The 23,881-nt window shown below is 47.6% G+C and overlaps 10 protein-coding genes across 10 annotated transcripts; 4 read left to right on the forward strand and 6 right to left on the reverse strand.

The window, feature by feature from the left end:
• Nucleotides 1-157: 157 nt before the first annotated feature.
• On the reverse strand, nt 158-1,691 carry BDV59DRAFT_209127 (FAD-binding monooxygenase; the record flags this gene model as incomplete). The annotated part of the gene is made up of 2 exons (XM_073695338.1): nt 158-256; nt 312-1,691. The coding sequence occupies 2 exons, from the start codon at nt 1,689-1,691 to the stop codon at nt 158-160; spliced, it is 1,479 nt and encodes a 492-aa protein (XP_073545954.1).
• Nucleotides 1,692-2,071: 380 nt separating this feature from the next.
• Nucleotides 2,072-4,243, forward strand: BDV59DRAFT_209128 (MFS general substrate transporter; the record flags this gene model as incomplete). Its single annotated transcript, XM_073695339.1, has 5 exons — nt 2,072-2,330; nt 2,385-2,487; nt 2,562-3,242; nt 3,360-3,689; nt 4,189-4,243. The coding sequence occupies 5 exons, from the start codon at nt 2,072-2,074 to the stop codon at nt 4,241-4,243; spliced, it is 1,428 nt and encodes a 475-aa protein (XP_073545955.1).
• An 862-nt stretch (nt 4,244-5,105) lies between these two features.
• Nucleotides 5,106-6,507, forward strand: BDV59DRAFT_209129 (FAD/NAD(P)-binding domain-containing protein; the record flags this gene model as incomplete). Its single annotated transcript, XM_073695340.1, has 2 exons — nt 5,106-5,352; nt 5,411-6,507. The coding sequence occupies 2 exons, from the start codon at nt 5,106-5,108 to the stop codon at nt 6,505-6,507; spliced, it is 1,344 nt and encodes a 447-aa protein (XP_073545956.1).
• A 231-nt stretch (nt 6,508-6,738) lies between these two features.
• Nucleotides 6,739-8,887, reverse strand: BDV59DRAFT_203645 (flavin-containing monooxygenase; the record flags this gene model as incomplete). The annotated part of the gene is made up of 8 exons (XM_073694305.1): nt 6,739-7,172; nt 7,250-7,652; nt 7,719-7,816; nt 7,877-7,972; nt 8,036-8,193; nt 8,251-8,460; nt 8,516-8,593; nt 8,655-8,887. 8 exons carry the CDS (start codon nt 8,885-8,887, stop codon nt 6,739-6,741), a joined length of 1,710 nt encoding a protein of 569 aa, XP_073545957.1.
• Nucleotides 8,888-9,714: 827 nt separating this feature from the next.
• Nucleotides 9,715-10,680, reverse strand: BDV59DRAFT_203646 (uncharacterized protein; the record flags this gene model as incomplete). The annotated part of the gene is made up of 4 exons (XM_073694306.1): nt 9,715-10,010; nt 10,075-10,193; nt 10,256-10,482; nt 10,537-10,680. 4 exons carry the CDS (start codon nt 10,678-10,680, stop codon nt 9,715-9,717), a joined length of 786 nt encoding a protein of 261 aa, XP_073545958.1.
• A 343-nt stretch (nt 10,681-11,023) lies between these two features.
• On the forward strand, nt 11,024-12,556 carry BDV59DRAFT_194410 (DUF3500 domain-containing protein; the record flags this gene model as incomplete). The annotated part of the gene is made up of 5 exons (XM_073692388.1): nt 11,024-11,373; nt 11,455-11,664; nt 11,720-11,855; nt 11,915-12,082; nt 12,143-12,556. 5 exons carry the CDS (start codon nt 11,024-11,026, stop codon nt 12,554-12,556), a joined length of 1,278 nt encoding a protein of 425 aa, XP_073545959.1.
• A 393-nt stretch (nt 12,557-12,949) lies between these two features.
• BDV59DRAFT_182734 (putative amino acid transporter) lies at nt 12,950-15,750 on the reverse strand. The gene is made up of 10 exons (XM_073690396.1): nt 15,042-15,750; nt 14,871-14,985; nt 14,798-14,811; nt 14,653-14,725; nt 14,259-14,590; nt 14,058-14,201; nt 13,788-14,002; nt 13,516-13,719; nt 13,322-13,465; nt 12,950-13,270 (listed from the first exon to the last, which is right to left on the reverse strand). The coding sequence occupies exons 1-10, from the start codon at nt 15,043-15,045 to the stop codon at nt 13,184-13,186; spliced, it is 1,332 nt and encodes a 443-aa protein (XP_073545960.1). The 5' UTR covers nt 15,046-15,750; the 3' UTR covers nt 12,950-13,183.
• A 1,272-nt stretch (nt 15,751-17,022) lies between these two features.
• On the reverse strand, nt 17,023-19,277 carry BDV59DRAFT_209130 (uncharacterized protein; the record flags this gene model as incomplete). The annotated part of the gene is made up of 3 exons (XM_073695341.1): nt 17,023-17,679; nt 17,744-18,371; nt 18,424-19,277. 3 exons carry the CDS (start codon nt 19,275-19,277, stop codon nt 17,155-17,157), a joined length of 2,007 nt encoding a protein of 668 aa, XP_073545961.1. The 3' UTR covers nt 17,023-17,154.
• A 336-nt stretch (nt 19,278-19,613) lies between these two features.
• On the forward strand, nt 19,614-21,562 carry BDV59DRAFT_209132 (transcription factor domain-containing protein; the record flags this gene model as incomplete). The annotated part of the gene is made up of 4 exons (XM_073695342.1): nt 19,614-19,649; nt 19,698-19,762; nt 19,828-20,560; nt 20,621-21,562. 4 exons carry the CDS (start codon nt 19,614-19,616, stop codon nt 21,560-21,562), a joined length of 1,776 nt encoding a protein of 591 aa, XP_073545962.1.
• Nucleotides 21,563-21,688: 126 nt separating this feature from the next.
• Nucleotides 21,689-23,803, reverse strand: BDV59DRAFT_194414 (uncharacterized protein; the record flags this gene model as incomplete). The annotated part of the gene is made up of 3 exons (XM_073692389.1): nt 21,689-22,121; nt 22,175-23,202; nt 23,255-23,803. 3 exons carry the CDS (start codon nt 23,801-23,803, stop codon nt 21,689-21,691), a joined length of 2,010 nt encoding a protein of 669 aa, XP_073545963.1.
• Between the last annotated feature and the right edge of the window lie 78 nt (nt 23,804-23,881).

Below are 23,881 nucleotides of genomic sequence, written 5' to 3' on the forward strand. Positions count from 1 at the left end.
TGGAGCACCAAATATTCCGATAGCAAGACCCAGATATCCTGCAATGACTGAACCTCCCCAAGGATATGTTGATCTGGCCTAATCAACACTCCCTTGCCTTGGCCGGATAGGCCTGTCAGGTTAATCCAATCCTTGTCGTTGGAGAAGAAGTCTCGACCTAATCGTAGAAGTTCCACTCGGACCCGAACATTGCCATCAATAGCAATGTTGGAGCCAGACGCCGGCAGAAAGTCTCCAGAACCCAAAACCGTAAATCCTATTCCATTAACGAGATCCAACGCAGACCCAACTCTCCCCCCGCTATAGGTCACCCAAGCGTGAGGCAATCGAATTCCACGAACACAGCGAGGGGTAAAAACGTTACATGGTACATCGTCCCATGGCTCCTTGGCCCCATATATATAGCCAAGTTGCAGATTGATCGAGTCGAAATGTTCCGCATCATTCGCGATATCGACCGCAAATCGATTCCTCCATTCAATGTTCCCCTCAAGCTCTTCGTCAGTCATCCCTTCGGGCCTCGCAGAGAAGAATTTATAGACCGTTTTTTGATTCTTCGCGCTCTGCCGGGCATTTGCCATTGCTATGGGCCGCCTCTCCTCACCGTAAGAATCTAGCAACCGGCAGTCTGTCCATCCACTTTCCACAGCATGGATCTTCCAAACTAGATTCTGCGCATCTGCAATGCCCGTATTCACTCCGAGGCCTCCCGTCGGTGGGAAGGCGTGCGCCGCATCTCCTAAAAGAAATGCTTGTGGTTGGGTCTTTGATCGGTAAAAGTCTGCGATCCGAGGGTGGGTCTTCCACATAGTAATTGAAATGATATCGAAGGGGAACGTCTCTCCCATTGCCTCGTTAATCATTTGTTCGCAGTATTTGGTCGTGAATTTTGCTTTTGATGCTTCCTTTCCATCCCAGTTTGTAACATACACCCAGCTATTAGAGCGGTTATATGCAAGGAAGGCGCCTTGTTGCTTAGCACCAAAAACATACCAAATAATTCCGGATTTTAGATGCGTTAGGTCCGCTTTGAAATGAATGGTGAGATGGTGAGATTCTTCAGACGGCCCATTGGGAATGATCGAGAAAGGGATTCCTAGCTTCTCTCGGGATCCGGAACGCGCACCATCGCAGGCTAGGAGGTATTTACTGGTGATAGAGAGGGCACGCTTAGTTCCCCTTTCAATAACACGGGATACTACCTTCCTAAGAGAGGTGGCAGAAGTATCCTCCGAATTGGTAGTGCAGGACTCCCACTCGAACCCACGTTTTAGCGTAACGAGGTCATTCCTAGAGATTTCCTCCATCAACCAATCCTCCAATTCGGGCTGCGGGATATTGAACAAAGGCTCTGGCGTGAGAAATTTATGATCCTCGCCCTGTCGCTCAAATGGAAGGCTTCCCAATTCCAGTCCAAGTGGGGAAAGCCCGAAGCGAACCACGTCTGCATCAACAAGGCGGGAGGCTATGTTACGGAGTTGGACCGTATCAAGCCCGGCCTGCCGAAGGATCTCAAGAGATCTCGGGTTGACTGCATGAGCCTTTGGCTGGCCTAGTCGCGAGGGATAGCGCTCCACGATAATACTTCGGATGCTATAGCGGGCGAGGAGGAGGGCGGTTGTGAGGCCCACCGGTCCGCCTCCGATGATGAGGACGGCTGTGTCAAGGGAATCTTCAGTTGCGGCCGGCATGTTCTTGTTCCCTTTTTCCTTGTGTCTTCAATGTTGACTTTTTCTTGGTTGTGGCATGCTGCGTTCGTGAAGTTGTTATGTATTATGACTCCGGGTCCTCCCCGACAATTACCGGCACTAAGGAACTATTTCGTTACCCCGGACTCACTTCTCCAAAACGCTGATCCGGGGATATTAGGTTGATTTCTCCACCTTGCCCCGGACCAAAGTACCCAATGACGTGACAGTATAGTTTCATCCGGGGCAGAATAAAAGTCGAGAAGCCTTGAACCGGAACAGGAGACCTTTGACGATGTATTTGTTTTTCTTTCCTCATGCCATTGAATCTTACTGCCTAGTTAATTAAAATTCGCCAGAATATGAAGCACACCAGCAACGATATGGATGACGATAGGGTGGGAGTTGAGACCGTGCCAGGAACAGAGGTTCTCTTTGATTCCGACGGACCGGCACATCATCTATATGCGCATCTGCAACACGTTGAACGAAATGGCCAGCGTATCCTGCTGGTCCCTCAACCGTCACGAACAGACCCTAATGATCCCCTTTCTTGGTCTATCCTCAAGAAAGGAATCGTCTTTGCCAATGCTTGTTTATATAGTTTTCTGGGTGGTATCACCGGTCCCATCATTGCATCCGGTACAGTACTAACGAACGTTGGCAACGAATTCAACACTAACGGGAACACCATAGGGGTCATCCAGCTGACAGAAGAATACAACGCCTCATTCCAAAAGATCAATATTGCTGTAGCAGCAAACATTATCTGCACTGGAGTTGGCTCCTTCTACTGGATGTAAGTCATAGAATAGCTCCTTAAAACCAATCAATTGCGAATTATAGCAGCTGACAGAAACCACAAATGCACAGGCCTTTCTTAGTTAAATTCGGCCGCCGTCCTACCTACCTCATCACTGCCATTGTGATGTGTGTATGTCTGATTTGGCAAGGCTTCGCAACTCGCGATACTTATACCTCGTTCCTGGTCGCCAGAATAATCATGGGGCTAGGGCAGTCGCCAATCTACTCCATTGCACCCACCACCATTGCCGACATATATTTCCTCCACCATCAAGGATCCAAGATCGCGATATATGGATTATTTGTCCTACTAGCCGCACAGATCGGCCCGATGCTATCCTCGTTCATTATCCAGAGTCTGGGACCAGCGTGGTCCTTTTGGATTCTGGCTATAGGAATAGGGGCAAACTTCCTTACCCTATTCTTTGCCATGCCGGAGACAATGTATTTTGAAGATCGTCCCGAAGTCACACCGGTTGTGGAACCATGTGAAATGAAATCCGCATCGGAACATCTGGAAAGAGCCACCGACGATGTTCAGGAACTGGTGCAAAAAGAGAAGCGGTCCTATGTGAGCGAGTTATCGGTTTGGCCTGGAGGTAATCCGACCGTTGATCTGCGTGCCATTTCCCTCCGACCATTCATGTACTGCCTAAACCCTATAGTCATTTGGGCGAGCCTGGTGTACGGGATGTCCTTCATCAGTCTGACTACGTTGGCTGCCACAGCCGCACAGATCTTTGGTCTCCCGTACGTTTCTCCCTCAGTTCCCTACCTGCTCATTTTTCCTCACACATCTCTGCTCACGCAAGTGATGCGTGCACGACTCGGGAAGTCTTGAGAATTGGTCTAACCCAACCTCAACAGACCATACAACTTCACATCCATCGACCAAGGTCTCGTCTTCCTCTCCCCATTCGTAGGCTCACTCCTCGCGACAATTTTTTGCAGCTCCATAACGGAACGAATCGTGACCTACTCCGCACGCCGCAATAACGGTATCCGCGAACCCGAAATGCGCCTTTTCGCCCTCCCCATAGCTGCAGGGACAACAATACTCGGATCCCTCGTCGTTGCGCTCACCCTACACTACCAAACGCATTATATGGGCCCGATCGTGGGGTTCGGAATCTTGACTGTGAGTAACCAGATCGGGGCGAATATGGGCATGTCTTACCCACTGGATTGTTACCCTAAGTTTTCGGCCGAGGTAATGGTCAGCGTTACGTTCTTACGGTCAGTTGTGACGTGGATTTGGAATTGGTTTATTAATGATTGGCTGGAGAGTTGTGGGCCTCTGGTGGTGTTTTTGTCCATGGGGGCAATTCAAGTTGTGATTCAGCTCTCGAGTTTGGGGTTTCTGGTTTGGGGGAAGGGGTTGAGGACAATGTTGTATCGGAGGCAGATATTAGGGGCTTGACGGGGAATTTGTCAAGGTTGTATGTATGGGAGATCTGGTATTATTCCGGTTATTGATATTCAGTATAGTTCCATTTTCGGCTTGTTTTGTTTTTTACTTCCTTTCTTTTCTCCCATTCCCCTAGAGTCCACACCTGCTAGCAGGGGTCCGGTACTCACTGCATCGGGACCTCCGGGCGTTATGGCAGAATATGGCATAATACTATCAATCGGTATGATAATCATAGTCCTTGCATGTTTTCCCTGTGTAAGGAATTTACCGTACGACTAGTTACAGACGACGTCTGAAAGCCGCTGCCTTTTGCTCGCTGATCCCTCGGCACTCCCCGTAAAACATCCCCAGTAGCGCCCTTCGGAATCATATTTGGAAGCACACGTCCACTTAACATATAATAATATGTGTAGCCAATACTGGCGCTTTCATTAGATGTAAAATACTCAATTCCAGCCGTTAATTTACCGTAGTACGCGAGGAAGATATTATGCCCACGGGTATGGCTCACCCACATCGCATATCAGGTCCTCGCAGGATTAGTATGATACCTTGTCCCCGAGTATGGTAATTGCTTGAATTCAACGCTTGATGCTAAATATTTTACTAGGAGAGCACTGTTCTCAGGGCTGGATATGTGTTGTTGGTGCTATTTCCCTCAGACCGTAGCCCTACTTGACTCCAAGCTTGTTTTTGGTGTAAGGAATTCTGGGAATGAGGAGGTGACAAAATGGAGAGAAGATATTCTTCTCATTTGCAGACTTTTCGTCGTTCTGCTTGAAGAGAATGGTATAGAGAGTTGACATTGGTGGGGTGGGGGGATTGTGGGTATTGGGGAGACTGGCGTTATAGAGTTGATGTACGACTCGGAAACAACAGCTACGTTGAAGCAAGCGACGAATCAAAGATTGAGAAGGGAAAATACTATAATGGATTTATGTACTATTATGCCACTATGAACATACGCCGATGAAATTGGCCACAAAATTCGGCAAGGGAGTGGGAGACAGAAGCATGGCTGGATACCGTTTAAGGCAATCAGCCGGGGATACCTAACCTCTAGCCGTTTTGAATCACCCACGGGTAAACTGAATCGCGCAACCCGAAGTACCAAGGTAAATTAGGTTACCAATAAATATTGTAACCAGAGGGATGTTTCAGGGCATCACAAAAATTCAAATTCAATTGCAATCATCTTCACAATGCACCCTGCCGTCCAAAATCTGCAGATATGCATCATCGGTGCAGGGATCGGTGGCCTCACTTCCGGTCTCGCACTCGCGAAAAGAGGCTTTCGAAACATCCACGTCTACGAGAATGCCCCAGCCCTAGGGTTTGTTGGAGCTGGAATCCAAATGGCTCCAAATATGGCTCGAATATTAGCAGAACTTGGTGTCTGGGAAGCAATTGCGGGAGATGGTGTACCGATGGAATTCTTCAGTATTCGAGGTATTTTCGGGGCTGCACTCTATCCGTAAAGAGCTAGAACTGACTAACTACCTCACAGAAGGTTCTTCTGACAAGTCTCTGGGCCTCATAGATTGCCGCAGTCATGAAAACGCATATGGTTATCACCAGGTCGGTGGCCACAGAGCGACCCTAGTCAACACGCTCTACAGCGCATGTGTCGAAAGTGGAGTTAAATTCAGCTTCTCCTCCACTGTAGACCTATCCCTAGGTTTCAGAACCAGCAAACCAACATTTTCGGTAACGACTGGAAACGCAGAACCGTACCAGGTGCATTGCGATATTCTGCTTGGTGCAGACGGTATCAAATCCAAAAGCCGACAAGCTATGCTGAAGCATCTGAATGTGGAAGCATCAGTTCGGGAAACTGGGCAAGCCGCATACCGCATCATGTTGACCCGGGAGCAGATGCAACATGACCCAGAACTCCTGAGTCTGTTAGATGGAGACCAGACAATCCGATGGATTGGAGAAAAGCGCCACATTGTTGCGTACCCTATCTCCCAGCGGAGCATCTATAATATCTCGACAACGCAGCCTGACATAAATTTTGCAGCTGCACCGTCAGCTACTTATACAACGAGCGGATCTAAATCAGCGATGATGTCGGTGTATGCTGACTTTTGCCCTCTCGTCATGCGTCTGCTTGATATCGCTCCAGATGGGGATATTGTTGAGTGGAAGCTAAACGTCCATGACCCGCTGCCTACTTGGGTTCAAGGCTGTTTCGCTCTTGTTGGTGATGCTTGTCATCCGACACTTCCACATTTGGGCCAAGGAGCTGCGCAGGCAGTGGAAGATGGTGCGGTTCTATCGATATTTTTATCTGCTCTCCCTGACACATCTACTCATAATATAAACAAAGCTCTTCTGGCTTACGAAGCTGCGAGAAAAAAGAGGGCGGAAACTCTTGTTCATTTAGCTGCGGAGTCGTCGCGCGAACTGCACCTAGGAGCGGGTAAGGAGCGCGAAGAGCGAGACCGGGTATTTGCACGAATCAAGACGGGCGTACCGGGGAAAGTGCCGGATAAAGTGATGGATGTGGATGTCCATAAATTTACTTATGGATTTGATTGTATGCAGGATGCATGGTCCACTGTTCCATCATTGTTTGGCGAGGGACAAGTCAGATTGTAGGGGAAACACCCATTAGTTCATATAAATATACTATGTTTCAATCGTGCTACTTCGACCAAATTTCTTGCTTTGTAAAAACATATTCGTCATGATCCATGTATACTGTGAGTGCAAAATGGTCAACTCGATTGGATTGCTGATCACCCCAACTTCAGGCTGGAAGGCAATAGCTGATGTATAACTAGATATCTTTAGACATACTAACATTATAGTACTAGTAATGTCAACTAATCAATAATCATTGTATCCCTCCGCCGGAAAGTCAAAATATCTCGTCGTGTCTTTACCCTCTTGCTCTCGCACAGAGAACCCATTGCCCAGATAGTGGAAGCGGTTATTGCTGAGATAGGTAAATTCCCAGTCCTCGAAACGAATGCCCGCTAGGATATGAAACCAGTGAATGCGACTCCCAGGATGAACAGCGATAACAGGCCCATCAACCTTGCTATTTTTAAACCAACTCCGGCATTGGGTCGCCCACGCCGTTCTCTTCATAAACTCAGTAATATGCATATCAAGATCCCGGATAGCCTCTATCTTGGGCGCAATCGCTTTAATACCCTGTGTTTGGATCTTTTTCATAAAGTTAATCAGGTATTTCGTGGTGTGTTCGATGATGGGCAGTAAACTCCCATGCCCTACCGGCGCGTTGGGCCCTAGGAACACTAGAGGTCCAGTGGTTAGTTCCTTTCATGGCGATTATCGGCCAGATATACCAGCAACGTGGGGGATGCAAACGTACTGAAGTAATTAGGAAAATCAGCTGCCGCTAAGGAAAGATATGCCATCGGTTTCTCCCTCCACTCTTCACTCAGTCGCTTACCATGACGACCGACAAGCCTGAAGCGTGGAGCAAAGGACATGTCAAATCCAGTGGCACAGATGAATGTATCCACCTGGATGACCTCCCCTGTAGATAGAACAATGCCCTCCGGCACCACCTTGACAATGCTATCTGTGACTACTCGCACATTTTCTTTCGTTAGCGACTCGAGATAACCATTCCCGGGAGTCGGTCTGCGGCATCCCACCGCAAAATCAGGCAGTAGAGCTTTCACCAGGCGCGGGGAATTGCCCAGTTTGTTAGTCATCTCCTTGATTGAATATTCCCGTGCATCTGCTTGCTCTTTACTATCTGCAATGATCTATTGCCTTCTATGTTAACACACCATGTACCATGAAGTCTTGTAGCGTTGGATATTTTAGCTCACAAATTTGAATCGTTTATTAAGTTCTCCCTCTATTTCTTTTCGGTATTTGAGATAATCGTCTGGACTCTCACGAAAGTTTCTCTTTTGCTCTTCGCTGACTAGGTTGGTTTCTGTTAGGATATGGTACATCTCAGAGAGTGAAAAGAGGGAGCACACACACTCAAAGTTGGCTCCTCCAGGGCCTGCGTGACTCTGGGCAAATCCAGCAGTGATCCAGGTTGGGGTGCGGATGAAAGTTGTAAGTGATTTGACCTCTTAACAAATGGATTGTCAGCATGAATAAGTCATATCGCAGGAATGAGTTCAGTCATCCTCACTTGGTTGGATAGTAGGGACTATCTGTACTCCAGACGACCCACATCCCAGAACAGCAATAGTCTTATTAGTCACGTCGTAGCTCTCAGGCCACGCAGCACTGTGAATAAGATCGCCCCTGAATGAGTGCAGACCAGGAATGTCTGGCCATTTCCAATTACTGAATTGACATTCTATCAGTCAAGGCCAGTTAGCAAGTCAGAGATCGAGTACTCACTTGAGAACACCACAACCATTAATAAGGATATGGCCCCAGTCGTGCAATATTTCCCCAGTTTCTTTATTCTTGATGTCGATATTCCAGACTCCCTGCTTCTCATCCCAGACAGCGTCCGTCACCATATGATTCAGACGAATATACTTGTACAGTCCATACTTTGAGGCGACGTTTTTGAAATAGCTGAAGATCTCTCTGGCACTAGAGTAGCTGTTCCAGAGTAGGTCAGTATATCCGTTAACATTTAGTTCCTGGGCCGTCGTACAAGGTTGACCACTCGGGATTTGGTTCCCATGTATATTGGTAATTATGCGATGGAATATCGCAAGCACATCCAGGGTATCTATGGCCATAAGTTAATGGATTTTGCGACGCTGGGGCCCATCAACAGTATAAGTACGGACCTATTTTCGAACCACGTCCCTCCAACATCCTCATTCTTTTCGTATATTTGCAGCTCATAGTTCTGCATATGCAGTTCCATATGACGCGCCACATTTAGTCCACTCGCACCGGCTCCAACCATTAACACTCGAAGCTTCCTCGGCGTGCCCAGTAACTCCTCTTGAATCTTATATGAGGGGCTGGAACCTGCACCATTCAGGTGCGGTTCATCGGTAGTTTTGGTTTGTCTCATGGTGTCAACTCGTGGATATGCTATATTTTTTTTCCCTTAGAATACGCGCTGGACGAGACAAAACATGTGTTTTATGTTTTCTACCTAGAGTTATCTGCTATGGAGGAAATTATGCGTTCTAGAAAAGCACGGCATTCATTGGATCTGCACCGATTCCCCGGCTATCCTACCTTGTTAATATCCGTGGATAATCTATCCGGGGACCCTCGTAGGCTAAGTATGTAGCGCTCGGTACTCCGGTATTTCTGTGGGTATGGGGCTAACGATCTCGCTCTGATATGACTAAGTCATCTTCTTTATTCCACCATTTTCCCCTTTTTTCTTTCTTTCTTTCTTTCTTCTCTCTCTCTCTCTCTCTCTCTCTCTGTCTCTGTCTCTATTTCCATTTTTTTTTCCGTTTGGGGAGCGGGGGGCAAGCAGAACATCGTAAAAAATCAGTTCACCCCAGTTAGCAACGGGCACCGAAAATACGAGTTTCGGATCCAGCCTCGACATGCCTCACTGGCCGACTGATTTAAAAAATAAATAAATAAATAAATAAAATGAAATATATAAATAAAATGAAATATATAAGAAACAAAGTGTGGAAGAAAGAAAGACTGCACGATTGTCGTCATAGAGATTGGGACGGCATGATGTCTTCCATGCTAATGGTTGTGGATATACAAGGTCTGATTATTGACTGCCCTAGTCAACTAAGCCGAGCCTTTTGGCCTAGTGGAAGATGAAATGTGGTGCGGTAAGAACTTTTCCTTCCTTTTATACATATACTATTACATATATGAAACGCATTCAGTACATGCATGCAAATGAGATAACCCAGTAACTTATATTTTCTCGTTGGCTAGATTATGCTTGACCTCTTCGCCCAACTGGGTAACATTTATCATTCCTGGGAGAGGCGACTTATTCCAGAGTGCAATCTCGGCACTGATGTTATATAAGCCGTCCACCAAGTCAACCCTGTTACCCAATTGGATTGCCGCTTTACAATGGCTCTGGGATTGTCGAATAGCACCTTGGGCAAATATGCTCGACGCAAGAACCAACTCCTTCTCCTTGAGGGAGAGAAGATCGTTCCCGCTGAGAAGGTACCCGAATACAGCCGTGTTTGCATAGTAGGCTTTCGGCGTATCAGTATCACCTGTGTCGAAGTACATTCCACGTTGCGAGATAGGCAGACTTACAAATCTCCGGAAAATATTGATCCAGCATTTTCCCAACTTCGCTGTTTCCAACCCCGCGATAGACCTTCTTAAATGAAAGCTTCCCTTCGGTTGTGTAATCGAATTTGTCGAAGCCCAGTCTAGAAACCACAAGTTAACAAGGGACATATATATCAGGTTATCAGTAGTATTTTAACTGTACCTTTCCTGGCAAGGAACTGCATCTATCCCACGACTCCGCAATTGACCCACTAGGCCAAACACAGCAGGCATACAAGAGGGAAATCCGACAAACGGTACGACAATAGCAAGCGCCTCTCTGACGGTAATGAGAATCTCCTTTAAGCTGGAGTCGGACTCAGTCTTTGTTGCATCTCCAAACAAGGCGGACACTGTGTCCCCTCGTCGTTGGGCACAGAGCATTGCGCTCTACGATGATGTCAATATATTGTCAAACCAGTATAGTGCAACGTATCATAATACCAAAATGGCGATGGTGAACCCATTGTGTGTAGATGGCTCAAGTTGGCGAATCCTCTCGTTCCAAGCTAGAAACTGAGCGCTGTCGTAGGGCGCCGCGTCTTTGGCTATATTCGCGTTGGTATACTTTGTTGTGAAATCGGACATTTTCTTGGCCTAGGAACAAGCTTGCTAAATATTGGGGTAAAAAGAGGGTATATAACGTGTGTGCGATGCCGACTTGCTGCTCTGCCCGCTGCGTAGTACGTTCTGTAAACCTTTGATAACGCGGGGGGTAACGCATCCACGGAAAATATCCACTCCCCCGGAAGGAAATCCTGACACCGTAATCCTCAATGTGCTATGTATCCATCCCCGGAAATCGTTCCATAGTTCACTTAAACAAAAATAAATATTACATGTAATAAAGATCAGATAATGCATTACCCGTAACAAGATCTCGCACAAAATCTCAATCGCTCTCTTCAACTCTGACCATCATAAAGTAAACATGGCGCCATTTATCATAGAGCCCGCGACCATGGACTGCGACTTTCGCAAATACGTTCCTCACCCTGACCATCCCCGCGTCCTCGGACTCAACGGAACCGATATCGAAACCTATTCTAGGAAAATTGCGAGCTCTCCACAAGTAATGCCAGTGTTTGAAAAATGGAAAGCTGAGCTGAAACAGTCCTTCTACGGGATTACCGCGGACGGACATCGTCAGGAGAAGCTTTTTGACTTGGCGGATGAAGGTGCCCCAGTTGAAGCGATGGTTGCTGCGGCCAAGGAAGCCCGAGCTGTACTTTCATATGAAGAGCTGCTTGCAGTGAGTTACGATATTGACTCTAGTGTTTGGTGGGTATATCTATATACATGCATCTTTGCATATTCCGTGCCTCAGATCGGAGCTGCGAACGGCAAACTGACTTATTTCAGGAGGAAATGGTCTAACCCCGAGGTGTTAATCTTCAAGTACGGCATACGACTGGACATGCTAGCGACTCACAAAGTCGAAGCTATCCTTAATCTATTCAAGGCCAGCCTGAGCGAGGCAGGATATCAAAAGTTGGTTGCCGCGATGGAGATCAATCATTTCTTGGGGGAACTGGTCAATGGGGCACCTATTCTTAACCGATATAGCTATCAGTAATGCCCTTGCATAACCCTTCACAGTTTCATGGTACTGACTGTGATAGAATAGATTCGCAATGTACGATCTCCCATCAACAGATAAGCCGTGGGGGTTTTCCCTTACCGGTCATCATTTATGTTTAAATATATTCATTTTGGGAAAACAAATGATAATCAGCCCTGCCTTTATCGGCGCTGAGCCAAATGTATGTCGCTCCGTTCTAACTTGTTTGGTATCTACAAGTATACTTACGCAAGGATACAGCACATAGACGCCGGTCTACGCAAGGGTCAAACCCTCTGTATCGACGAAGAGACCTATGCTTTGAGATTGATGCAAACTCTCCCGGAGAATCTGCAGCAACAAGCACAGATATATACCGATATGAACCCAGAAAAGATGCCTTTGGGCCGCTGGAACCCATACGATCAGGTATAGATATATTTCTCTCCGCAATTTGGCGAGTAGGACCTAATCACAATACCAACACAGAGACACCTTGGCGGCGCGTTCCAGGATAACCGGATAATTCCCTACGAAGGCGTAAATGTCACTAGGATGCCATTAATACAGCAAAGTATGGTATTCAACGTCATCGCTTCATTTCTGGTCCTTCTTCCGCCTGGGCCTTTTGAGGCCCGCATGCAACAAATCCAGAATACCCTAGGGGAGACATATTTTTCTTGGATTGGCGGGTTCGGGGATAAAGATCCGTTTTATTATCGGATTCAGAGCCCAGTTATCATGTTAGAGTTTGACCATCATTCAGGGGTTTTCTTGCTGAACCAGGTACCAGCCAAATATCATATCCATACCATTATAAGGACCCCAAATGGGAATGATTACGGGCGGGAGGTGCTAAAGGCATTCCGGGAACGGCATGGCATACTGGGGGGAGAGTTCTGAGCTCTCTCTATTTTATTCACAGTCGGTGGCACTATGAGAACACCTAATAGGCAGAAATATTGCCGATACAGTCTCGCAAGTGCAAAGAATCGGGAACATATTTAGAACGATTAGAGTGCCTTTTTTTTTTTTGCTTATGAAAAAGAGGGAAGCGAGGGTCGTCTGCCTCTTAAGCTCGCTATGGTGTAGGATACTTCTCCACTTCGTCATACTCCGCAGGACTGCGCAAGCCCGTAGTGGAGCCGGATTACGCAGTAAGGGTCAATAACCCCACGGCCCTCGTCTATATCAGTATACCCAAGGACCACCACTATTGTTATTACAGTACGGACTTGATACAAATAATGGAATTATCGAACAAATACAAACGTACGATCTGACTTTAAATGCGAGATCCAAATTGCGAAAATTTAGCATATGTACAAGTATAATTTCCTAAAAACCATCATGGATAATGTGTTTGGGCCAGTCAAATGTAGAGCCAACGACTAGAGAAATATGTAAAGATAGAAAACGGAAGATACCCTTGACACCTTAGCAAGTAAGATTCACGCGCTCGACCATGAACGAGACATTCTATACAAGGCCCCAAAATATAGTACATGCAGAAATCTACCAGCACAGCTGTTAGTCTGCGTTGTTGGCACATGTCCAGCTAGCGGTAGCCGAGCTCTTATTGATAGCGTCACCGGAGACGTACAGTCCCAAACCGCACTGTGAATTTGTTAGATATAAAGCGACCAGAAAAATATAAAGGACACTCACAATAGCAAAGGCAATGCCCAGGATAATGAGGTTGAGGATGGTGAGAAGAGTCTTCTTGACACTGGAAAACCAAAGGCCTTTGTTCATATAGAACCAGAACATGGCTGGAAGTCCGAAACTGAACCAACTTCCAAATAGAGCACACTGAGAGAAAGTTAGCACTAGCGTCTTTATACCCAGGAAGAATGGCATACAATCAAACTCAGTAGCTCGTTGAAGACGGGGATTGATTCGGCAATGACCCAAGCAATGACCCAAACAGCCAATGCAATTCCAATCCAAGATCCAATGGCCAGGACGCTTCTCTGGTGCATATGATGGGAGCCATCACCGCGGAAGATACGGACATAAATATATTTGCATGCGACATGGCCGAAGATAACACCAGCAATGATGACCTGCAAAACATTAATTTCATTCCGGCACCAAGGGGGGGCAGGGAACTGGGTGAAGATGAAGAACATACAGTTGGGATTGCAAGGCCGTAGGCAACCTTCTTCATGACCGGGCCAGCGGAGGACAGCGCGGGCGACGCAACGTCGGGTCCAGCATAGCAGTAAATGACGAAAGCAACGACAATGTACAAGCTGGTGTCACCGATTTGCAGCATGGCCAACGACTTGGGGAATTCACGAGGGTCCTCCATTTCGGACAGGAAGCCAAAGAAGGCTACATGAGCAACTGTAGTAGAGTTAGTGCAATTGAACGTTGAATACAGGAGCACGAAGAGTCATACTGTAGGCAAAGACGATGTTGGTGACGGCCAGGAATGCATCCTGGAAACTGACATCCGTAGTGATATCTTTCTGGACATAATCAGGCGCCTGGACACCGATAGCGATCATCGTGACAAGCGTTGCAACAACAATACTGGTGCATGCTGAAGATGTTTATCAGTATAAAAATCGATTGCCGAGGGCGGAATACTTTGGCTTACATGCAATGGCCATAATGTAGACCTTGTTCATCGTCCGGGGCAAATTGCATAGGAAGCTGAGAATCATTCCAACAACGCCAAAGACAATGGTACAAGTACCATGGTTGGTAATGGTGTTGAATGTAATGGTGAAGGTGAGGACATGGCTGGAGCAGAGGAAGATAAGAAGTAATAATTGGCCGACATAGAGTAGCTCTCGGCCAAACCGCCCCATTAGAAGTTCACCAGCATCGCCCATGCTATGAACTTGGGGATAGCGAAGCTTAAATTGGCCCATGACATAGCCTGTGTACCATGCAATTCCAGAGATTCCTAGAATTATAAACAGAGTTCTGGCGCGTCGTTAATTGGGAACTACTTGTAACATGAATGCTAGGGGCAGAGGCACACTTACGGGACAATTCCCAATGTCGCAACAGCCGACGGAAGGGATAGGACTCCCAGGGATACGTTTTCAGCAGCCATGACTGTGGGAAAAGAAAGCTAAGGTTAGACGGTATTTTCATAGTAGACTAGAACTTGGGCAGTGCGTCTCTTACGCATTCCAGCGTGCCTATAGTGCATCAGGACAAACTCTTTGCATCTCAATCAGCGGTCAGTTTAGAAACTTACCACCACTTCATCACACGATACTTCACCTCTCCAGTCTCTTCATTTCCAAAGGGATCGTTGGCTGGAGGCGAATCTTCCGGAGAGACCTTCTCCATTTCCTCGTCACTGTGCTTTCCTATATACAGGATTAGCCCGAGAGATACTTAATGAATATGAAGGGCTCCAGCTCACTCATGATGTGTTTGTAGATATTGACGACTATCAGTTTTAAAAAAATGACAATGAAGTCTGGGGTAGGCAGACTGAAGAATAATTAAATAGCGTGCGCGTTTGAGAGCCCGGTGTGGGTGGATCTTCGCTGGGCAATTTCGCTCTTTTTTTTCCTTCCTCTCTGCCGAAAGTGGCAATTAAGCAGCTGAGTCAGCTCGGCCGGTACGGTCAGGCTTATCAATTGAACGCCAATGATAATGCCTATTAGGTTGATATTTTGGAACGGTTTGTCATTTGTGGCATTTCCTGGAGGATCCCCAGTTTACCGATGGGGTTTGTTCTGGGGAAGGACACATGGCCAATAGTTCTTTCTACTGGCCCCTGTCTTGCTTGTGCTCTCGGCTGGATAGGGATGCCGACTCCCGTAATTCAAGGGAGCATTAATTTACAGAGTATGAAGATAGATTTCTCTTAGGTAACGAGCATGGCACTGCTCCTGCTGCTCCTTACATGGCAAGGCATCTCGTGATCTAGGCAGCGATAAAGAACAACTGGAGATGGCATAGAAAGGACGTCATCCTTATCGAATATGCGCGGTGCGCTGGGTCCGCGTACCTGGAGAAGCAGAAGAGAGATGGAACTGCTCTGATAGCCTACGATCCGCGGAGTCAGTCAGATACCCCTCAGGCGGCTTCTGGAGGCTGCTAGTGACGAGTGGGACCGGTTGTAGCCGGTCACCGGTCCGGTTAGGATTATCTATGGTACTCCGTACTGTCTCCATAATTGCTGCATTTTCCTGGCGGTGAGAGTTTTGAGTGTCTCAGTCTGTGGTTGTGGTGGAGACTTCAAAAGACCGTCTCCACAAGGTCACGTGGTTATGCAACAATCCAACGCAGGTCTGCGCAGTACTGTATTGTCTTCGATCTCGATCGCAGGATGTATGGATTCAGACGAATATCAGATAAAAACGGATTCTCCGAGACTTCTTTCCTCTGCAGTCTCCAGTTTGGGAACGAGAAGCTCCTCTCCGGCATCACGACTAATCAATAGGGTTCTGCCGGCTGCGCTTGGCGGTCATTAAATTGGCCACTCGGGCCAGACTCAGTGGGCCGTAGGGGTTCCGAAGCAAGCCGGAAAACGGGAGGCGTTGCACGGCCGCGCCCAAAGGCAAAAGGGGCGAACACCACAGCCGGCCGCACGCTACGAAATCGGGGGTTGATCGCCCGGTAGTCATCCAACTATCCCCGTTTCATGTTAGACTTTCTGCAGTTCACCTCTGTTTTGACCCACCTGGCATGATCCTGGGTATCAACCCGGGGTGTATTATGTACGAAGTTGATGAATGAAATCATTCCAGGCTCAAATATACGGGGTAATTGCCTCTCTGTCACATCGGCCCTATTTCAGCGTCCGAATACATGGGCTCGTGTGTTGCAGAATTACGGTGTATATGCTCTGCCAAATCAAAGCACTATCGAGATGTGTTTTAGACGTGCTGTACTATGGATTCTCTAGCTTATCAATACTACGGATGAGATGGAATAGTAGTATGTACGGCAAGTTAACGGCCATTACTGCTCTACGGGGTAGACATTCATACCCCAGAGAGATGGACATCAACCATGATAATAGTATTCTGCCCGCCATACTCCAGAGGTTTACGCACCTCCATATGATCTCATGATGGAGCCCCTCTAAATTAGGCCCACTCCATTTGCCCCCGTGGGTATCGATCTTGCTGGACTCCCTTAAGATAAAATTGGCCATTCATAAACTGCCTGTCATATTAATTATTAACAAACCATCTGGCAGATGAGTTCTAAAAATCATGCTTCCGTTTATTAGAGCAACTGAATGCGTACATGGTGCGGCATATGTAGGATCGTTTTAACATACCAACGAATGCTTTCGTGGCCCGAGGAAATGGATTACAAATAAACAATACCTATACGATTCTTCGATAGCATCTTATCATTCATCATTTTAACGCTTATTTTTGTCCATGTCGACTTGGAGATTTGATTCCAGACTACCAGAGACCAGAGGCTGTATAATCCACTGGTATCAATCACACCATGATGCTCATTCGACATACGTATTTCCGATATGCGGCAGAGGGATGCCGCTATGAGTGTTATAGCGGAAACTGGCCGGACTGGAGGGAGCGGATAGTATCAGAATCTAGTTTGATATACCCCTTACCCTCCTGCGCAATCCAGTACATCTGGTCATTACTCCCTTTCGGGAGTAAAAACCCTTCTTTCCGGAGCCCAACCTTCACCTTTTTCATTATGGCAGAAACTTGCTCTTTATCCAGCGTCTGGTTTGCCACCGCTTCGGGGGTGGAGTCCCCCAGGATTCTCATGAAGCGAGGGATAGCGTATACAGGAATACCGTGGTTTGACTCTGCCATCCATTTCTCTAGTTCGCTAATGATGCTATCAGCCCGAGTGCGAGATCCAGAATGAAGCTCCACGGCTGCGCATCCCAACTGACCCTCATACCCATACTGATTCATAGGAATGGCGTAGACGTTGACCCCAGCAATGTCGGGGTGGCGACTGAGGCAGTGTTCCACCTCTGTTGTCGAAATGTTGTGGCCCTTCACTCGGTATGTATCACCAAGTCTATCGGAGAATGTTATGTACCCATCAGCATCCTAAGATCTCATTAATATCCTGCAAAACTCCAAGAAATGCAAAAGTAACTGGGATGCGGGTTACCATGACTAGTGCGTCACCTAGACGGAAGAACTCGTCACCTATCTCGAAGACGTTTCGCAATGTTTTCTTTTCCGTGGCTTCGATACCGCCCTCTCCTACATAGTCATGTTTCCGCTGGATCGGAGGGCGGATCCGACAAATAGCCTCACCGGCTTCGCCTGGTTCTACTGGTAAACAGAATCCGGATTTGGGGTCGCGGACAACATCACCCGTTGTGAAGTCAGTACGAACGAGGTAAAACATGTCTTGTCCGAAATATCGCATCAAGGGTCCCCAGCGTGCTACCTTCCCGTTGCCAGCATCGTTTCGAGTTGAATTTATGAGCGAGACGGTGGACTCGGTAGCACTGTAGTATTCCACGATCCACTCAACGCCGAAGCGAGCGCGAAATGCCTTCCAGACAGTTGGGGCGAGGCCTAACCCAAAGGCCAATGTCACATTGTGATCCCTCTCGTCGACACCATTCGTCTCAGACGGCGATTGAACCAGATAGCGAAGCATCTCACCAATGTACAAGATCGCATTGGCATTGTATTGGCGGCAGTCTTTCCAAAATTGCTGCCGAGAGAACCGACGAGCCAGGATGATAGTTCCGAAAGTCATTAGGGTCGCTGGAAGGGCCGCAACTCTAGGCTCAATGTTAGCCTGATGACGCGAGGGAATGCCTTTGAGATACTTACTGTGCTGTGCCATGAAACATGGGCAAGCAAATATAGAACCTCCGAGGTGTATTGAACATGTCAGGCCAGCGTCGATAGTTGCTCAGCATCATGCAAAATCCAGCTGGATAACAAACAGCTTTAGGCAAACCGGTCGTGCCGGATGTAAACAGATACTGCACAGGCATGGTGATGCCAATCTTGGGTCGAGTTGATAGGGGGAAGTCATCAGCCTCAGCTGCTGCAGGAGGAAATGCATCATGCAACCAATATACAGAACCACTTGGCAGAGCTGTGGGAGGAGATGGATAAGTGCCATAGTCGTATAAAATGACAGCAGGGCGATCAATCACGCTGTCCTCAGGTGCATAGTACGTGTCTTCTATGACAGGCCACAGTTCTGCAGTGCAGATTATAAACGAGGCATTGCACAGCCGAGCACAATGACGAATATGTTCCGCCTTAAACTTGGTGTTGATGGGGGCTGGGATGGCACCTAGTTTGAATAATGCCCACCAGGCAAAGAGGAACTCGGGTGAATTATTGATGAAAAGGCACACCACCGTGCGATTCGTCACCCCAGCTAGTTTTAGCCGGTCAGCCATACGCCCGATCTCCCGCCGAAATTGATCATACGTCCAGCTGCGTCCCTCAAATTGCAACGCCTCGCGGTTACCCACTTTCTTGCGTGCCGCATGCGATGAGTGTACCACATGGTAAAACGACCAGTCGTCCTCTCCGTGCCGCCGTAATAATTCTTCTGCAAACCTTTTTCCTCGTCTAGCGCTTATCATCTGCTCGAAATCGCTGGTCAAGGCGTATTTCGCGTCAGCGTACATCCCCAGTGCCGTCAGGGCGGCGCCGCCCAGCGCCATGGTTGGTAGCCAGTCCATTGTTGCTTGAGTCTCCCGATCTTGTGAAAATTCAAACTTCTCGATAGGTGCCTATTATCCTAGAAGACAGCATACGAATTAGTTCCTGTGCTCGTTGTTAATATATAGTACAATACCGGGTATTCCATTTGGAGATGCGGGGTTCTGCCGAGGCTATTTTGGAAATTAGATAGGACTCTTCTCTACCACATATACCATACGTAACTATGAGTTTGGGCGGTCTGCCTGTACTTTCCCCACATCCCCCGCATCTTCGCTCTCCGTGCCATCAACCGCACTGTGATAATTGCCAGCACGCGTCTCCGCCAATACGCCGGGATGTTGAATGCGTGCATTATTTGTCACAAGAAGAAGGTAAACTCCCTGTCTGATGTAGTAAGCTATCCCTGACAAGGTTTTCAGGTCAAGTGCGACCTAGCTAGCCAACATCCGTGCTCCAATTGCATCAAATCTGATGTTGACTGCATGTAAGGCACACTGCTCGGTTATCACCAGTTTCCGCCAGCTTCAGAAGCTGACAAAGACTGCTTAGCCGCTACAAGAGAAAGCGTAAGAGATACACCAATAGCCTGTCTCCGAGAGATAGCAGAGCCGAACTGTACACGCCACCGATCCCGCCGTCGCCTCAATGTCGCGCCCAAGAATCCCCACAATTGACCATCACCGGCGACGGTTCCAAGCCTGAGCATGCAATTCAGACCTATCGTGCTCGAGACCGTTACCTGGGCCGCCATGTGTCTTTCAATGAGTCGATGATCACGGCGAACGCCGCCAAAAGGGACTGCAGTCTAACTGATATCGATGTCCAGTTACTGACTCAACAAGGAGCATATACACTGCCACCACCAGATGTTCAAAATGAATTGGTGGCAATTTTTATGCGATTTGGCTATATATGGACCCCTATTGTCGACCCGTCCTGGCTCTCTGGACAACCCGTCTCATATCTGTTGTTACAGTCCCTCTTTGTCGCTGCCAGTCGTATGACAAGACAACCAAATCGGCACGCTTCCAGTGCTGAGTTTTATCGTCGTGCCAAACTCTTATTCTTCTTTGGCAATGAACGAGACCCCATCATCTTAATTGCCAGTGCCATTTTGCTCCACTGGTATAATCCCGTTGGACCGGAGACTATCTCCACTGATACTAGTGGATTCTGGCTGCGAACAGCCGAGGCGATTGCTTTTCAGATTGGTCTTCATAAAGAACCACCTCTGCACGAGAAGCACAGAGGACTTCGTCGACGCTTATGGTGGACCCTAGTGGTAAGTAAGGGTACTATCCGTCGCATTTGCCCATGTTTTTGCTTCTGACTAGGCTCAAAGCTGCGAGACTGTATCATTGCAGCTGGCGTGGGTCGGCCCCGCACTATAAACCTCTCCGATAGTGATGTCCTGCCTCCTTCGTTGGACGACTTTGCTGTTCCCGACATAAATGCACGCATATTTATAGTCTATGTCCCAATTTGCCAGTTTCTGGGAGAGATTGTCGAAAACTGCCTCCGCCCTCAACTTCCGCCGAATCAACGCGCGTTGGAAAATTGTCTCTATCGTTGGGTAAAACAAGACCTGCCGTCCATCCAGCCACCACAGTCTACAGGTTCTTTAGAAACTAGGCAAGTAATGGTGATGTATTTTGTCACGATCATTATCATCGACCGGGCCCCCACTACCGATGGGGTCCCATCCGCACGATCTTTAATTGCCTCCTCTTTCATCTCCGGGATGTTTAGGATTTTCTTAGAAAACGACGAGCTCTGCCGCTTAGGTGCGGCCTTTACTTTTTACGCCCTTTGTGCCGGACTCGCACTAATACCAGCATATCGATTTCTTCCCTTGCGTGCTGTTGCCAACGAAGAAACTCTTGTTTTGAAGGCATCCCTGCAGGTACTATCACAGCAATGGGGTTCTGCATTTGGCTCTCTTCGCGCACTACAACGGCTCACCGATGATGTGGCAAACCAACCAATATTCGACAAACGTCTTCCTCATTTGACTGATGATGTCCTTCCTTTCTTTGAAAACTTCGATTGGAAAATCTGCAGGCTGCGGGAAATGTTGCTTGACAGCAATGTATATGAGCCCTCGTCTGTAAATCCACAGCCCAGTATCCCATCCACCGTGGGACAAGGTGGACCTTTTGCCACCTCTCAAACAGGTCGCCAAGAACCGTTTGAGATCCCCAGTGACGAGTTGGATATGTTCATTGGCAATTGGGAGGGCTTGGGTTTTGATTGGAGTGGATCTTGGCTGTTGGAGAGTATGTAGGTAGCAAGAATAATCTATACGTGCAACAAAATGAACGCCCCGCAATCAGGAAGCCCGGCCGCGCATTGGAGTTCGAACATACATGTTAAACAGGGGCATCGTATAATCATAAGATTCCTCAAGGCTCTATAATCTAGAACCCCGTTCCTCCAATGCGTAAAATTTCCGAAATTGCTCCAAACATTCGGGATTCGCTACAGTATTACTCACAGTTGCTGGCAGCTGGCCAGTGCAGATAACCTTCTTGACTAACGTCTCTATCTTCTTGCCGTTAACTGTCACCGGAATTTCAGGCACCTCAATTATAAATCGAGGGACATGCCTGCTGCTAAGACCACATCGAATTGCGTCTTTGAAGCCCTGAATCATATTCCCGGATAGTGTATGGCCTTTATGCATGACCACGAAAAGGAACACGGACTCATCTGAGTCAACTGAAGGCCTGCGTCTCCCAACGCAAAGAGAACTCGACATGAATTGGTTGAATGGATATGCTTCGACGATGGAGTATATATCTGAGGAGCCAAATCTTATTCCCTGTGGATTGAGCACGCCATCACTAAGGTATTGTCAGATCCGTGCCCTTCAGACACTTAGAGGTGGATCTCATACCTTCGACCATGGATTTGCCAACCTTTCGTAACAGGATTATAACTGGCCCAATCATGTTGCGCCCAGCAATCGGGAAACAAATCGAAATATGTATCCTTGTATTTCGCCATATTCTTGTCGCCCCATAAGAAAACCGGCATTGATGGGAATGGAGCACGGCACACAAATTCACCATGCTCCCCGCTTTCCATGACTGACTCCCCAGTGCTTGGATCCACTACATCGACATGCTGTCCTAGCATTGGAAGCTGAATCTCCCCCGGATATAAGGGGCCAGCAGGGTCGGTGCCAATCCAAGATGTCACTAAATCAGTACCCCCAGTCACACTAGTCAGATGGACATCTTTTGGGAAAGATGAATAGAACCAATGGTACTGATGTGCTGCCAGGTGCGATCCGCCGGTCTGTACCATCTTCAATGAGGAAAGGTCAACTATCTGGCTCGGAATAACGCCCGTCATTTCAAGTTCCTGTAAATACCGGGGGGAAGTTCCCCAATAGGTCACGCGATGGTGTTCTAGTATTTTCAACATGGCCTGTGGGTTTGGCCATAAGGGGGATCCATCGTACATGACCAGCGTCGGGCCGACAGACAGATGTCCGACCATGATGTTCCATAGGACCCAAGAAGTGCTACTGTATTGGAAAACAATATCATCCTGGCTGAGAGAATTATGCAGGAGAGACACTTTTTTGTGCTGGATAATGACTGAATGGCTATGCACGAGACATTTCGGTTGTCCTGTCGTGCCGCTGGTGTAGAGGATGTAGAGCGGGTGGCTATAAGGCACTTGAGCAAATTCCAAGGCATCACTATGTTTGGATTTGGACAAAAAGGCACCAAGCGTAAGAATGGAAGCTGGTATAGTCGGTGACAGTGGGATCGCAACCAGAATTGGCTTTTTGGGCAGGCGACCCACGATATTGCGCATCTTGGGAATATTGGAATGAGTCTTGCCTTTAAACGTCGATGTACTGTCGGCAAACAGGATCTTGGGTATGATTTGTTCCAGACGGGAAACACATCCCTATTTGACATAATTAGCGTTGGTAATACCATTGCTGATGGACGGCTCCCACCTCCTCTCCAATATCAGGGGCAATGCTGGTCCAAATCGCACCAATCGACGCCGTAGCCAGAAACAGTGCCACCGACCATACACTTGTGGATATTATAGCTGCTACCCGATCACCTTTCCCAATACCACTGTGAATCAGTGCACTTCGCAGCTTTCGAACAGTTTCTGCCAGGTAGCCCCATGTCCAGACATCACCATCGAGCGATCCCTGTTCGCGAATTCCGATAAGTGCTACTTTGTGACGATCCTTCTTATTGAAAACATTCTCTGCATAGTTGACAACGGCGCCTTCGAAGAATTTAGGAATCATACTCATCGGCAAATTTGGGTCATAGGCACGCGTCATGCCTGACGGTAATTGCGGGATTATACCCGTATACTGGTGCAAGTCTATCCAAAACTCCTGTGGGTGGTTGATAGACCATTGATGGAGATCGTGAGAAGTATCAAGCTTCTTGTCAAACTTATAGTTGACATGTGCACGATATATATTAATTGGGATCTTCTCGGCCGGTTTGACCGGCCGCCATATGGGTAGTGGGTGCTGCATTTTGCTTCTCTTCCGCAGATCTGAACTGGGGAGTCAAGGAACTGTCGAGCAGGCGGAGTTTTCTTTTTAAGGTATAAA

This window comes from Aspergillus ambiguus (genome assembly GCF_047715705.1).
Source record: "Aspergillus ambiguus strain CBS 117.58 unplaced genomic scaffold BDV59scaffold_26, whole genome shotgun sequence".
Classification (NCBI taxonomy): Eukaryota; Fungi; Ascomycota; class Eurotiomycetes; order Eurotiales; family Aspergillaceae; genus Aspergillus; species Aspergillus ambiguus.